General features: G+C 42.7%; 1 protein-coding gene across 5 annotated transcripts in view; it reads left to right on the top strand.

The window, feature by feature from the left end:
- The window catches only part of MYO9A (myosin IXA), a 517,771-nt gene that overhangs the window by 301,241 nt on the left and 202,650 nt on the right, over positions 1–13,880 (top strand). For all 5 annotated transcript variants that reach the window (XM_033919771.1, XM_033919772.1, XM_033919768.1 and 2 more), the window contains 2 exons: positions 7,845–7,920; positions 8,316–8,459. In XM_033919771.1, coding sequence (XP_033775662.1) covers positions 7,845–7,920; positions 8,316–8,459 — 220 coding nt within the window. The remainder of the gene's footprint in view (positions 1–7,844; positions 7,921–8,315; positions 8,460–13,880) is intronic.

Raw genomic sequence — 13,880 nt, 5'->3', positions numbered from 1 at the left:
AAACATCAGTTTAAACATTTTTGTAGAAGTTTAGTGAATAAATTAATGAAAGTTCATTATGAACTTCACTTCATATAAACAGAGCTAATTTAGGGCTGTTTTCCATACCTAGCTATTCTAGGTTCAGTGAATATTTTGAGCTATATAAAGAAATTCACAGTTAGAGAAATAACAGTATGTTTAAACAATGCAAGGTATCAAGTGCTGTGCAGTTGTTTTGAAATATTGAATAACAGTGGAAAGGTTTTAGGGCTAGATTTACTAAGAAACTGATCGTGTACCGATTGGTTTGCAAGCACTTTGCAACCCAATTTCCCTCCGACCCGATTCACTAACCTGTGTCCCGGTCATTCTCCGATCCGCGCATGCAAATGAGGGGGAACGGCATTCAAATGATGGCAGGTAGCGATTCACAAACAAAAACCCTGCAACACCGACTGGACTAGCCGATCACAAACAAACGACTAGTGACGACCAGTCGCTAAGGTCCTTTCTGACTGCCCTGCCTTCTGCCGGCCTGCTCTCTACCCTGTTTTTCTGCTTTCAGCCCTGATCTCCTGCCTGCCCCTAACTCCTGCTGCTCCGACTCTCTTGCCTGCCCTGAACTCCTGCAGCCCCGACTCTCCCGCCTGCCCCGATCTCCTGCAGCCCCGATCTCCTGCCTGCCCCAAACTCCTCCAGCCCCAACTCTCCCATCCTTCCCCCGCAGTGCAAGCCTATGATTTTAACCCGCAGGCTTAAAGCGGGTTAAAACCACGAGCTTGCAAAAAAAAAAAAAAAAAAAAAAGGTTTCCTACTGAGATCATGCGCAGACCATCTATAGGCAAAGAAGATGGTCTACGCATGCTCAAGGATCGCTTTCTAGCGATCTGTGCAGTGGGTGGGGAGCGTGTGAACGATCGTCTCCATTTGTATGCAGGTCTTTACTGAATTCATCAGCCTGCATATAATCAGGCACGGATAGGACACAGAATCGGGTGTTAGTGAATCTAGCCCTTAGTTTTTTTAATGTACTTGATTTTTCTAATTTATATTTTTGTTTTGAAAAAGTGCTATAAAGGTCAACATATTTGCATTGGAAAATATGGTAGACATAAGTAGATATAACTTGGAGATAGAAAAGGAATTGCATGCATACCTCACTACTTGCTGACAAGTCAGGATTCCACATGTAAGCAGGGTGGTATGCAGTGAGATATGCACATAGGTCAGGTTTGTTCATGACAGTGAAGTAGGGTATACATGTAGGTCAGAATAAAGATGGAGTGGTATTGAGTATATACACAGGTCAGGGTTGTGTACAATGTTTTGGACAACAAACCACTTCTCTATAAGGGCAATACCATAACTAAGTGCTTGCAGTTAATGTGTGTCTTGTGTATATAAATGATAAAAGAATGAGCACTTATGCATGTAAGTGTCCTAAGCTCTTCCATAAGGGAACACATAAGTGCTATAGAGAGCAAATGTGAGGTGGAGCGTGGACAGAGAATGGACAGAGCTAACAGATACACATATAGCTTACACAATACTATGTTATATGCTTCATTACAGCATTTAAATGGCAACAGCTTTATACAGGCTTTATAGCTGATGGACCATAAATGTTGGGAGCATTTATACAAGTTTACACTTGTATTCTGTAACAGCATCTAGCTGCACAGATGCCATTATAGAATAGATATCCCCAGTATGGTATTGGGACACCTAACAATAGATATACTCAAAGAAGGCATAGTTAAGTTTACCATTAGTTAATATTATACAACCTAAACATACTATGTCACTGAATATCTGACATTTTTATGTGTGTGTCAAATATTAATAGATTTTATGATAAAGTATCCGATGCAAAGTAGGATTTAGTTGAGAATTAGAAGAAAAATGATCTGGGCTGAAGCAAGTCATTTTTAGTCAGAAACACTATGTGGCTTTGTTTGAGTTAACTGACTGCAGAATCAATTACTCACTGATGTATGACATGATTGTAGGTTACTGAAATTGTAGCTGAAATATGGATCACTGTAGAAAATTTGTGCCTCACTTTGTGCATAAAAAAATCAATATCCCCATTTGTAAATATATTTTTAGAGGGATTTCCTTGGGCTTTTTGATGAGAGTTCCTCCTGTTGGTCTTTTCTCCATTTTTATCGCATCTGCATTTGCTGCACCCTCTTTCTCAGATGGTATGCCAAAGTGGCTCAGAAATCCTTTCTGGCTAGAGAGCTGTAAAGATACCTCCTCCATATCATGCATTCAGTGCTACTTGTTAACTGACAAGAACCACCATAGTAACAGCAGCCATTTTTCTTTTCTTCCTGAGCTTGACTACCCTACATCTGCAGCATATCCAGCCTTTGCTGACTCAAAGAGAGTGCATAATAGTTTTATAGAAAGTATGGGGCTCATTTTCAAAAAAATATAGAGCCTAAAAGACAGCATAAACCAGCACTTGGACATCTTACTAGTCAAAACATCCAAGTGGCATTCTCAAAACAGACTTTCTAGATCAGTGGTCTTAAACTCAAACCCTTTGCAGGGCCACATTTTGGAGTTGTAGGTATTTGGAGGGCCTTGGAAAAAATAGTTAATGTCTTATTAAAGAAATGACAATTTTGCATGAGGTAAAACTCTAGTTTATAAATCTTTCCTTTTGGCTAAGTCTTAATAATAATATTGTAATTTATAGCTAAAGAAACTCAAAATAGTACCTCAAAATTGTACCTGGCGGGCCGCATGTAGCCCCCAGGCCGCAAGTTTGAGACCACTGTTCTAGATGTCTTTCTGGTTATTTTGTTTTCAGTGTGTCCAAATCTAAAGGGGATATGTTAGAGGTGTGTTTTGGGCAGGCTTAGGGTGGGCTTAGGACTTGGACGCTCAGCAGAGATAATCAAACCTTTAAAAAAATTTCCAGGGCTTTTTTTTAGACATTTGGAGCTAGATCTGTTTTAAAATCATCTAAATGCTAAAAAGGTGCCCAAACTGACCAGATGACTACTGAAGGGAATAAGGCATGACTCCCCCGGTGACCCGTCAAATGCGCATACGACAATTGCACACCAACAATTCCGCCCGACATTTGCGCGTATGACAAATGCATGGACTGAATCCCATGCCTTCGGTTTTGAGGGGGGTGCGCCCCAACAATTCCGTTCCTCAGATTCACTGCACCTTGCCAACCTGACAATTCCGCTCCTTACTGCGCCCCGACAACCTGACAATTCTGCTCCTTACTTTGCTATGGTACCTGAAGCCCTGACAATTCCACTCATTACCGCTATTAAAATATTCACTTGCTACGGTATCAGGAAGGCCCTGATTGGCTCAGACTACTCAGACCCCGTCCCTTAGGAGGTACCTGATTCAATCAGGGCCTTGATGCACTGGTGACATAAGAACATAAGAAGCGCCATCTCCGGATCAGACCTTCGGTCCATCAAGTCCGGCGATCCGCACACGCGGAGGCCCTGCCAGGTATACACCTGGTTTATTTTATAGCCAACCATACTTTATATGCCTCTCTCAAGGAGATATGCATCTAGTTTGCTTTTGAAGCCTAGGACTGTCGATTCTGCAATAATCTCCCCTGGGAGAGTATTCCAGATGCCAACCACTCTCTGTTTGAAGCAGAACTTTCTGACATTAGTCCTGAACTTGTCCCCCCTTAGCTTCATTTCATGTCCTCTTGTCCGTGTCAAATTGGACAATGTAAATAATCTTCTCTGCTCTATTTTGTCGATTCCTTTCAGTATTTTGAAGGTTTCGATCATATTCCCACGCAGTCTCCTTTTCTCAAGGGAGAACAATCCCAGTGTTTTAAGTCGATCCTCATATACCAGTTTCTCCATACCCTTCACTAGTTTGGTTGCTCGTCTCTGCACCCTCTCCAGCAGTTTTATATCCTTCTTTAGGTAGGGAGACCAATGTTGGACACAGTATTCCAAGTGGGGTCTGACCATTGCCCTATAAAGCGGCATTATAACTTTCTCCGATCTACTCGAGATTCCTTTCTTTATCATGCCCAACATTCTATTTGCCTTCTTTGCCGCTGCCGCGCATTGTGCTGACGGCTTCAGGGTCCTATCTATCAGTACACCCAGATCCCTTTCTTGTACACTTTTTCCCAGACTTGCACCTGACATTCTGTACTCGTATTCCTTATTCTTACTGCCTAAATGCATTACCTTGCATTTCTCCACGTTGAACTTCATCTGCCATTTCTCCGCCCATTTTTCTAACCGACACAAATCGCTCTGGAGTTCCTCACTATCCTCCTGCGATCTGATTGCCCGGCAGAGTTTTGTGTCATCTGCAAACTTGATGATCTCACTGGATGTTCCGTTTTCCAAGTCATTGATATAAATATTAAAAAGGATCGGTCCAAGTACTGAGCCCTGGGGTACACCACTAGTCACTATCTCCCAGTCGGAGAACTTCCCATTTATGCCCACTCTCTGCTTCCTGTTATCCAGCCATTTGCCTATCCATCTTTGTATATCTCCCTCTATGCCATGGCTTTGTAGTTTCCTGAGAAGTCTTTCGTGTGGAACTTTGTCGAACGCTTTTTGGAAGTCCAAGTATATTATGTCCACCGGCTTTCCACTATCAATTTGCTCGTTCACGGTCTCAAAGAATTGGAGTAAATTCGTCAAACACGATTTCCCTTTCCTGAATCCATGTTGACTGGGTTTCATCAAGTCGTGTGTGTCCAAGTGCTGAACTATGCTATCCTTGATCAGTGATTCAATCATCTTGCCTGGGACAGACGTAAGACTCACAGGTCTATAATTGCCCGGTTCTCCTCTCGATCCTTTTTTGAAAATTGGCGTGACGTTCGCTTTCTTCCAGTCGTCTGGTATCTGACCAGTTCTGATTGACAGGTTTGCAAGTTTTTGCAATAACTCTCCGATTTCAACCTTCAATTCCTTCAAGACTCTCGGGTGAATTTCATCCGGTCCAGGGGATTTGTCACTTTTAAGTTTGTCGATCTGGTAGTATATCTGATCTAAGTTCACTTCAACTGTGGTGAGGCTGTCCTCTATTTCTCCTGTAAACAGTTTCTCCGCTTCAGGTATTGTTGAGGTGTGACGGGGCACAATTGTCATGCGTGCACTTGTCCATATGCGCATTTGACATGAGGCTCAATTGTCGAGGTGCAATTGTCCTGCACGGTATTGTCGGTGTACTGACTCGCCTAACTCCCTGAGTGGTTATCGACCTCCCTCCCATCACTCAAAGATATGAAAAAAAACAGTACATTCTAGCCTGTATTACGAGGGGGTGCTGAAAAGTCCTCAGCTCAAGCAACCAACTGTCTAAATGCTGAGCGTTATTTTACCACTATTTCGTTAAGTGCCAGTTTGCAGAAATGAAATTTTATGCTTTGACATTGTTTCAGATCGTTGATTGAACCATATCCATGTCATTCTCTTCTTGACTGGGCTGAGAACTTTTCTGCACTTCCCTCCTACAGCTTCAGATGGTAACACAGACATCTGAGCAGAGGGGCACTTTTAAGGGTTACTGCAGTGAATTTTACATTAAAAGTCCCAGGTACAGATGCCACTATAACTTGCTTATATTGTATGGTGAGAGCCCTCCAAGACATACTGTACCTACATTAAAATGACACTTGCAGCCATAAAGGCTATTATTATGGTGTACAAGTGGGTAGAGTAAGTTTTGGAGGGCTCACTGTACAATATAAGCAAGATATAGTGACTTCTGTACCAGGGACTTATTATGTGGCACTCACTACAGTACTTCTTAGAGCTGCCCCTCTGCTTTGCTCAGCTGTCTGAACAGTGTGCTACGAATGCAGGCTGTCTGGTCATCGGGAAAGCTTGCTTGTCTGCATTTTTCATGTGGACGTCTTTATCTTTTTTGGGTAATTCTCAAATATAGACATACTAAGGGCCAAAACTTTTAGATAAGTTGTTTGGTTTTTTTTTTAAAGGCATCTTGCAGTTTTGAAAATAGACATTTTCTCTGCTGGATTTCTGGTTGACTTATAGAATATGTGCAATAAATATAGTATATTTTATAGAGAAGGTTGTTTTTTGTTTCTAAAATATTTTGCAGTATGTCCTAAAAGGCATTTGGAAAGAATATACAGTGGTACTTTGGTTTATGAGCATAATTTGTTCCCAAAGCATGCTTGTAATCTAAAGCCCTCATATATCAAAGCAAATTTCCCCATAGGAGATAATGGAAACTCAGACGATTTGTTCCACAACCCAAAAACTCAAAGTGACCAGTGTATTTGTAAAAAGAAATGTACCTCATATACTATAGTCTTTCCTTTATTTCTGGAAGCAGGTGAAAGCACAGCTCTTCTCCCAAGCCTCTGCTGTCTGTCAGTCTCCCTTTCCACATCACCCCGAGCCCACATAGCCAGTCCGGACGTTTGAAGAGCAGGCTGAAAAACAGTATTTGAGAAGAGCGCCGTCCCGATAAACGATCACGTACGCGCGCGCTACTTATAAACACACGCAACATTGATGAGCGCATCTTCGACGTTGTGTGTGCTTATATTGACATGCACATACGCACTTGTTTATTGGGGTGGCGCTTGTCTTGCGAGTTAAAGTTTGCTGGAGTGTTTTGCTAGTCTTGCAAAACACTATCAAACCGCATTACTCGCAGACTGAGGTTTGACTGTATTTCATAGCTGGCTATGCAGCCTAATAAAAATCACAGGCATTCAAAAATTTTCATCTAATCAAATATATTTAAACAGCCTTCTTCCTTTTGGTCTTAGGTCTGGTTCAATCCATGTATCCAACTGTAGTATTTAGCTTAGTCCTAATTCAGTAACAAATTAAAAGGCTTCTTCACTTACCCCCACCCACCCCCTTTTTTTTTTTTTACAAAACTGTGTAAGCAGTTTTTAGCCCCGGCTGGCGTACTGAATGCTCTGTGCTGCTCCCAACGCTCATAGACATATTTATATATGTATACAGTGGTACCTTGGATTACGAGCATAATCCGTTCCAGGAGCATGCTCGTAATCCAAAATGCTCATTTATCAAAACAAAGTTCCCCATAGACAATAGTGGCAATACCGACGATTCGTTCCAGAACCCGGGGTCTGTACCTGTCGGGGCCGGGTGCTGCAGCGCCGTCTCCTCCATCTGTCATCAGAAGAAGAACCCGACAGTGCCGCTTCGGGGTAGGGGGGGGGATGCCAGCCACCGGAGAAACTCGCAGTGCCTTCAGAAGGATGCCTCCTCCATCCGCCGGCCAGCCCTCCATATCAGATGCCCCTCGCATGCTGGAGAGCCCCCACCCAAGCCCACGCAGCCGAGTGCTGCAGCCGCAAGCCGCGCACGACATGCACAATGCCGATGATTGACGCTGTGCACGTCACATGCAATGCACAGGAGGGACAGCACCCGGCCGCGCAGGCCCAGACAGAGGTCCTCCAACCTGCAGAAGGCACCCGATGTAGAAGGCTGGCCGGAAGAGGAATCCCCTGTAAGTGCTCGTTGATAGGGGCAGTGCTCGGTTTGCGAGTCAAAAGTTTGCTGAGTGTTTTGCTCGTCTTGCAAAACACTCGCAAACCGGGGTTACTCGCAAACCGAGGTACCACTGTATTGCATTTTCTGTTTGTTTCAGATTATGGGTGCCAGTATTAACCATTCAGGACTCTGCCCCAGGGAGAATCCATTTTATAACAAGGAAAATGGTCATTTCAGCCACAAGTCTTGTGTTTGTATTTATAGCATGAATTGCCACATACATGATATTACTATCACTTGCGTGAACAAAGCTGACTGCTGGTACTGTTGCTTTAGTTCTTTACGTTGTAATCCAGTGATTGAAATTATCTTTTTACTTGATAGGCATTGCACGGAAAAGCCCTCGAACTCCACTCTCCAGTCTGCAAGGAGTGAACACAATCAATGAAAATACCCAATGGTTAGTCCAAACTCAGAGCATTAGGCTGTTCAGGAGGTGAATGCTATAATAGCTTCACACCACTAATAATAATTCCCATCACAAATAACTGTCCCACTTAAATACAGTACACATGCTTGCACAAAGAATTGCATAGATCTGGATTGCATAGATGCTATGTGACCTATTCATTCACTGCTTTACATATGCTACAGACACACAATGAAAGAATAACAATCTCACCCCATCAAGCTACCAATAAGTCAGCTGACATCAAGCATTGTTCAGTTGTATACCATGCAATGGCTGCACATGCAGCACCTTACAGCATGCATTTCACACATATGTTTTGCAAACTACATATCACTGTATAAAAGATTGTTGAGAATGCTCATTAGAGTATCTGTGTGTTTCAGGGATAACTTTGGAATTGGCCGGAATGGTAGGACTGGAATTCGACAAAGCAGGCTTTCTTCAAGCAGTTCTTTCTTAGAAGAAGATGGAATTTTTGTGAATTCAACCAACAGCAAGCTACTGGAGCGGGCTCATGGCATTCTGATGTTAGTATGTGGAAAAATAATTGGTCTGACAAAGAACTCATATCATTTTGCAGTTAACATTACAGGGGAAGAAGGGTGGTTGTAAATTGCATGGAGACAGTAACATTCTAATCATGCTTTGTGAATAAAATTGCTTTGCTAGCTCCTATAGGGTATAATTTGAAAAGCCATTTAGAGGCATAAAAATAGATTTCTAGTGCAAAAGGCATATGAGTCTTGAACAATTGGGTTTTATCCTCCATTGGTTGCAAGACCCTGCAGAATGCATCAATCACATTCTTTTCTCCGCCTCTACCTCTTTCCTCAGTGGGCCGTGCCCCAGCTCCTTAGTCTTTTCCTTCTACAAGCAAGACTGATGATGTCTTTCTGATCTGCTCTGAAATCACCTTTTTTATTTTGGGGTGTTTTGATATGGACTTCAAGACTTTCAGTGCTGCAGAGGTTCCCAACAGTCCTGTGACAGCTGTGACTGCGAGAAGACACAGACTCTTGGTGCAGAGATCTGTCACTAGCAGGATTCCCCCTTGTACAGGGCACCTGCCTAGCTAGCCGGCACTAGTCATATTTTAGGCTCAGGGACCATTACCTTGGGAGCTCTGCTCGCTCCAGATTCATCCAGAGGTTGAGCGCAAGCTGTATGGCCTCAAGTTAGCCTTTGCGGCTCTAACGGGTGTCAGCTGTGTTTCCCCTCCTCCTGTTATTGAGAGAGATTCTGGGGGTCAGAGATTCAGTCCAGATGTTGGTCTGGCTGGCAGCCCGAAGACACAGGCATCTGAGCTTCTTACATGCTTGCTTGAGGCAAAGTCTTACCTTATTCAGCTTTCTCTGAAGCTGAGCAGCTCCCCAGCACCAGTGCAGACACAGTGATTATAGGCTCTAGAAGCCTATGGGGAAAATGGGGGGGGGGGGGAGTTGGGGGTTGTGTCTGAAAATTGCATTTTAGGAAGTTTCTGGGGCCAGAATTCAGGTCTAACTTTAAAAAAACACCTTTTTTTGTTGGGTTTATTTTTTTTAATTTCTTTATTCTTTTTCAAACTTATGGTTGATTTTTGTAGTGAATAGGCATCATTTTTCTTTGATAATATACATAGGGGGGTGGGGATTGGAAGATAAGATGTAGCGAAATTGAAATTTTGAAGGAATATGATAGTTTTAATGTATGATGTTCTTTTTGCAGTTTTTTGAACTTTGATTTAGCTCTCCCAGCCTGTTTTTATCATAAAATTGCTGCCTTGGTGACCATCTTGGATTTCCCAGTTTTGAATTAAGAGCCTCTATCTACTGCAATACTCCTTATTTTTGCTTAAAATCAATAGAGATGGACTCTTCAGGCCTTCATACTTTGGATTCATGCCAGATTTGCAGTGGATGGCAGGCTGACAGGTGTCTGTTCCACGTGCTATGGGGCACGTGAGGAGCGGTGGCAGCCATGGGCTTAGCCTCATCTGACTCCTCTAGGATGATGGAGTCACAGACAGCTCAATTGATTGGTCAGAAATCCTTCCTAGAGCTCTTGTTTAGTGATATGTGGATGCTGCTGAACTTGTGGGGAACCCAAGGGAAACCTGACGGAGGTACTCGAGGCTCCCTGTCCAGGGTTTTTCCCTGGATTTTGTGAGCCTGATGTTTGAGGACTATCTGAATTACAGGGACCAAGCTAAACCATCCAGGGACTCATTTGCAGCTGCTCAGGTGGGAGGGGCGGGAGTCTCTCTCCATTAGGCGGCAGTCTTGAAGTTCAGTCAGAAAAGAACTGGGAAGACTGGGGGGTCAGAATCTATTCTTTTGCTTTCTTACAGTGGATCCTCAGTGTTAGAGCAGTGTTCTCCCCAGGGCATTTTAGCTGGGCGTTCCGCCCAGCTAATTTAGATGACCGCCCGGCTGTCATCTATCGGGAATCCTGCTGCTGCCTCCGCTCAACATAAAAAAATCCCCCCCAAAAGCCATCTATCACTGGCTTGGAGATGCAAATTCATGCTTCGGGGCTCTAAGGTGTACGTGCCGGCTTCCCTTCTCTTCCCTCCGAAACCGGAAGTTATGTCGTGGGGGGGGGGGGAAGACTGATTACTAGTTGACAAAGGGCCAAAATTAATTTGTGGATATGTTTTGATATTATTTTATATTTAACAATTTGTCACTGGAAAAAAAACTGTGCAGGTACAATAGTACTGTGGTATTTTTTCCCCCTAGGATTTGAAGTTATTGTAAAGATATTTAAAGTTTGTTTAGCACTTGGTAAGATAGTAACTGTGAATCATTTCTAACCAGAATTTGTATGTCTACTCAGTAAACAGGGACGTTCAAGATGCTGAGTGCAAAAAAAAAAAAAGAGAGAGAAAACTTTAAAAATGGTGAACATGTGTCATATGAATATAAAGGAGTGAAAAAGCTAATATAAGGGGTCTGTATGCAAAAACTTAAATAGCTATGTGTAGAAAATATCTCGGTTTACATCTTGGAGATAAGGATTTTTTAAATTGAAAATGCGAAATTAAGCCAAATTTCTAGGATGTGGTCATTCGTCCCCCTTCCTCCCAGCAGGTCTACCATCTCTCCTCCCACACTAGGTCCAACATCCATAGTCAGTGGAATGCTTTTTTGTTTGGGAGGCCCAAAAGCACTGCCCAGGCTCCACCCCAGACCCAGCCGCCATACTAATAATAGTACTAATTGTAAATGCCATTTCTTCCATTCATTTTTCACATACACACAATATAATCTTATTAATAATACATAATGGTAACCACAAAATTAAACTACACAAAGCACACTCTTTTACCCCTCCTCACCTTGCACAGCATTTCTTCCTCTCTCTCCACCCCCATGTGCAACGTCCACCATCTCTCTCTCATTCCTTCCCTTGCTGCAAAGGGAGTGAGGAAAGAAAGCTAGAGGGATCCAGGGTATATCGCTCCAACTCCTTCTACTGCCACATCCAACATTTCTCCCTCTCTCATCCCCCACGGACTTTGTACAGCATTTCTCCTTCTATTACCCCTCTCCAGAACCATGCGACATCTCTTCCTCCATTCCCTCCACCACCAGGCCCAACATTCTTCCCTCTTGTATCTGTCCCACTGTTCCCTCTCCACCACCACATCCAACATTTCTCCCTCTTATCTCTCTCTACCTTACTCCTCTCCCACCAACATGTCCAACAATTCTCTTCCTATGCCCAACATTCTCCTCTTTCTTCCTTTCCCCATGTACACCATCTCTTTCCCTCACACCCATGCTCAACAATTTTCCCTCTCTATTCCCTTCTCCACCTCAGCATCTCTTTCCTTCTATCCTTCCATCCTATGTCCCAAGTTCATGCCCCTTCCCTCCCTTCCTTCTGTATTCCAAGTTTGTGCCCCCTCCCTCCTTCCTTACAGACTTTTTCTTAAGTTTGTGTCCCCTCTCTTCCTTCTGTGTCCCAACATGTCCCTCTCTCCATTCTGTGTCCCAAGTTCATGCTCCCATCCTCCTTCCTTTCTTTTTCCCAAGTTCATGCCCCTTCCTTCTGTATCCCAAGTTTGTGCCCCCTCCCTCCTTCCTTACTGACATTTTCTCTGCGTACAGTGTGCTTTGTGTTTTTTAAAATTTTATTGTTGGTAGATCATTTTGACTTGGTCATTTTAAAAGTAGCTTGCAAGCCAAAAAAGTGTGGGCACCCCTGCTATAAAGCCATTTCTTGTTTGACTGGATGAGCTATATTTATCTTTTTTTTTTTTTTTTTTAATAGTTTAAATTCATGCAGAAATAAAAGGCTAGATTGAACCTAATAACTTCATTAACGCCTTTCCCTTTTTTAAACCTTTATACCATTTGAAAGAGGGCAGATATCTAATTATTCCCTTCTAGAATTGGATACTTCTTAAATTTAGTAAAAATATTCTGGCACAAGTGCCAAACCTTAAAAAAGGAAGTCATATTGAGCATTGGAAAATAATAATAAACTAATAAAAAAATAGTACACATTTAGGGCTCCTTTTACTAGTGGTTTTAGCGTGCGCTTAGCGAGCACAGAATTGCCATGTGCACTAGATGCTAACGCCAGCATTGAGCTGGCTTTAGTTTTCCCACTTAGCGCGGGGGTTTGCGCACGCTAAAAATGCTAGCGCACCTTAGTAAAAGAGGGGGTTAATTTTCCCCATCCCACCCTACCCGGCTACTTTTTCATGCCACCTGGCTGGAAAACATTTCTGGGGAGAACACTGTAGAGGATACAGTTTCTCAGGCTGAGGCAGCCAGTCAGGAGTCCATTGCAGCCCTGGACCATGTGAGGATCCAACAGTCTACACCTGTTTAAGCTGGTGATTTTGATGGAGATCATAACTGAGGTGTTGCAGGAGTTGAAGTTAGATTCACTGCAGCCCTTGAAACTCTGTTATGAGCGGGTTCAAGGCTCAGGCAGCATGCTTTCCCTTGCATCCAGATATAACAGTTATGCTCATGGAGCAGTGGGAGGGCTCCCTAAAGGTGGGTGGTCAGAACAATGGCTAAGCTGAATCTGATAGCGCTGGAGTTTCAGCAACTGTTTGTGCCGTCTAAGGTGGATTCATTGGTAGCTCAGGTCACCAAGCATACGTTTCTGCCCGGTGTTGAAGGAATGATTCTAAAGGATGTGCAGGTTCGCAGAATAGACTTAGTCCTAAAAAGGCAGTTTGAGGCCTTGGACTGGAGGCTATGGCAGAGATGTGTCTCATTGCACACTCCTGCCATATTAGATTATGCCATTTCTCGGCTGTGAAGAATGAAACTTAAGCCCCAGTGGATACTTGCGGGGGTATTCTATATAGCTGAGAAATTTACAAATCATTCAGAACACTGCTATCAAGATCATAACTAACTTCAAAAAATACAATCATGTGACCTCACTGTTAATAAAAGCACACTGGTTCCAATTAGGCATAGGATCACTTACAAAATCCTTCTTCTGACTTTCAAAGCTCACGCTTCTAAGAGTCCAGAATTCATAAACAAGCATCTCATTCCCTATACGCCATTAAGATCGCTGAGATTTTACCTCACAGCATCTTTATACCTTTTTAAATTATATTAATACAATGTGTACATCCATCTTTTTGGTAACTGCCCCATCACTATGGAGCTCCGCTCTCATTACCTTGAGAGAAGAAACATCAATGACTCATTTCAAATAAAAATGAAAGGCATTTTTATTTAAAGATACTTATAACATCTAAACGTCCTTATTAGAATGATATTCTATTCTATTCTAATTTATTCTAAGATCTTCCATTTTTTAGCAGAGCAGAAAATTTTTCATTTTTACCCTATCTTTTGTTTGTACCCTAATTGTTTCTTTCCTATTCAATATTGTAGTTCTCCCCTCTTATCCTAATGTGCAAGTCAGTCAGTTTGTCACATTTATTGTCCTTAAATATATTAGTCATTGTAAAACTATCTGCTAATTTT

Source organism: Geotrypetes seraphini, chromosome 14, assembly GCF_902459505.1.
Source record: "Geotrypetes seraphini chromosome 14, aGeoSer1.1, whole genome shotgun sequence".
Taxonomy (NCBI): Eukaryota; Metazoa; Chordata; class Amphibia; order Gymnophiona; family Dermophiidae; genus Geotrypetes; species Geotrypetes seraphini.
Note: the sequence above shows the minus strand (reverse complement) of the source record. Positions and strands in the feature narration are given on the sequence as shown.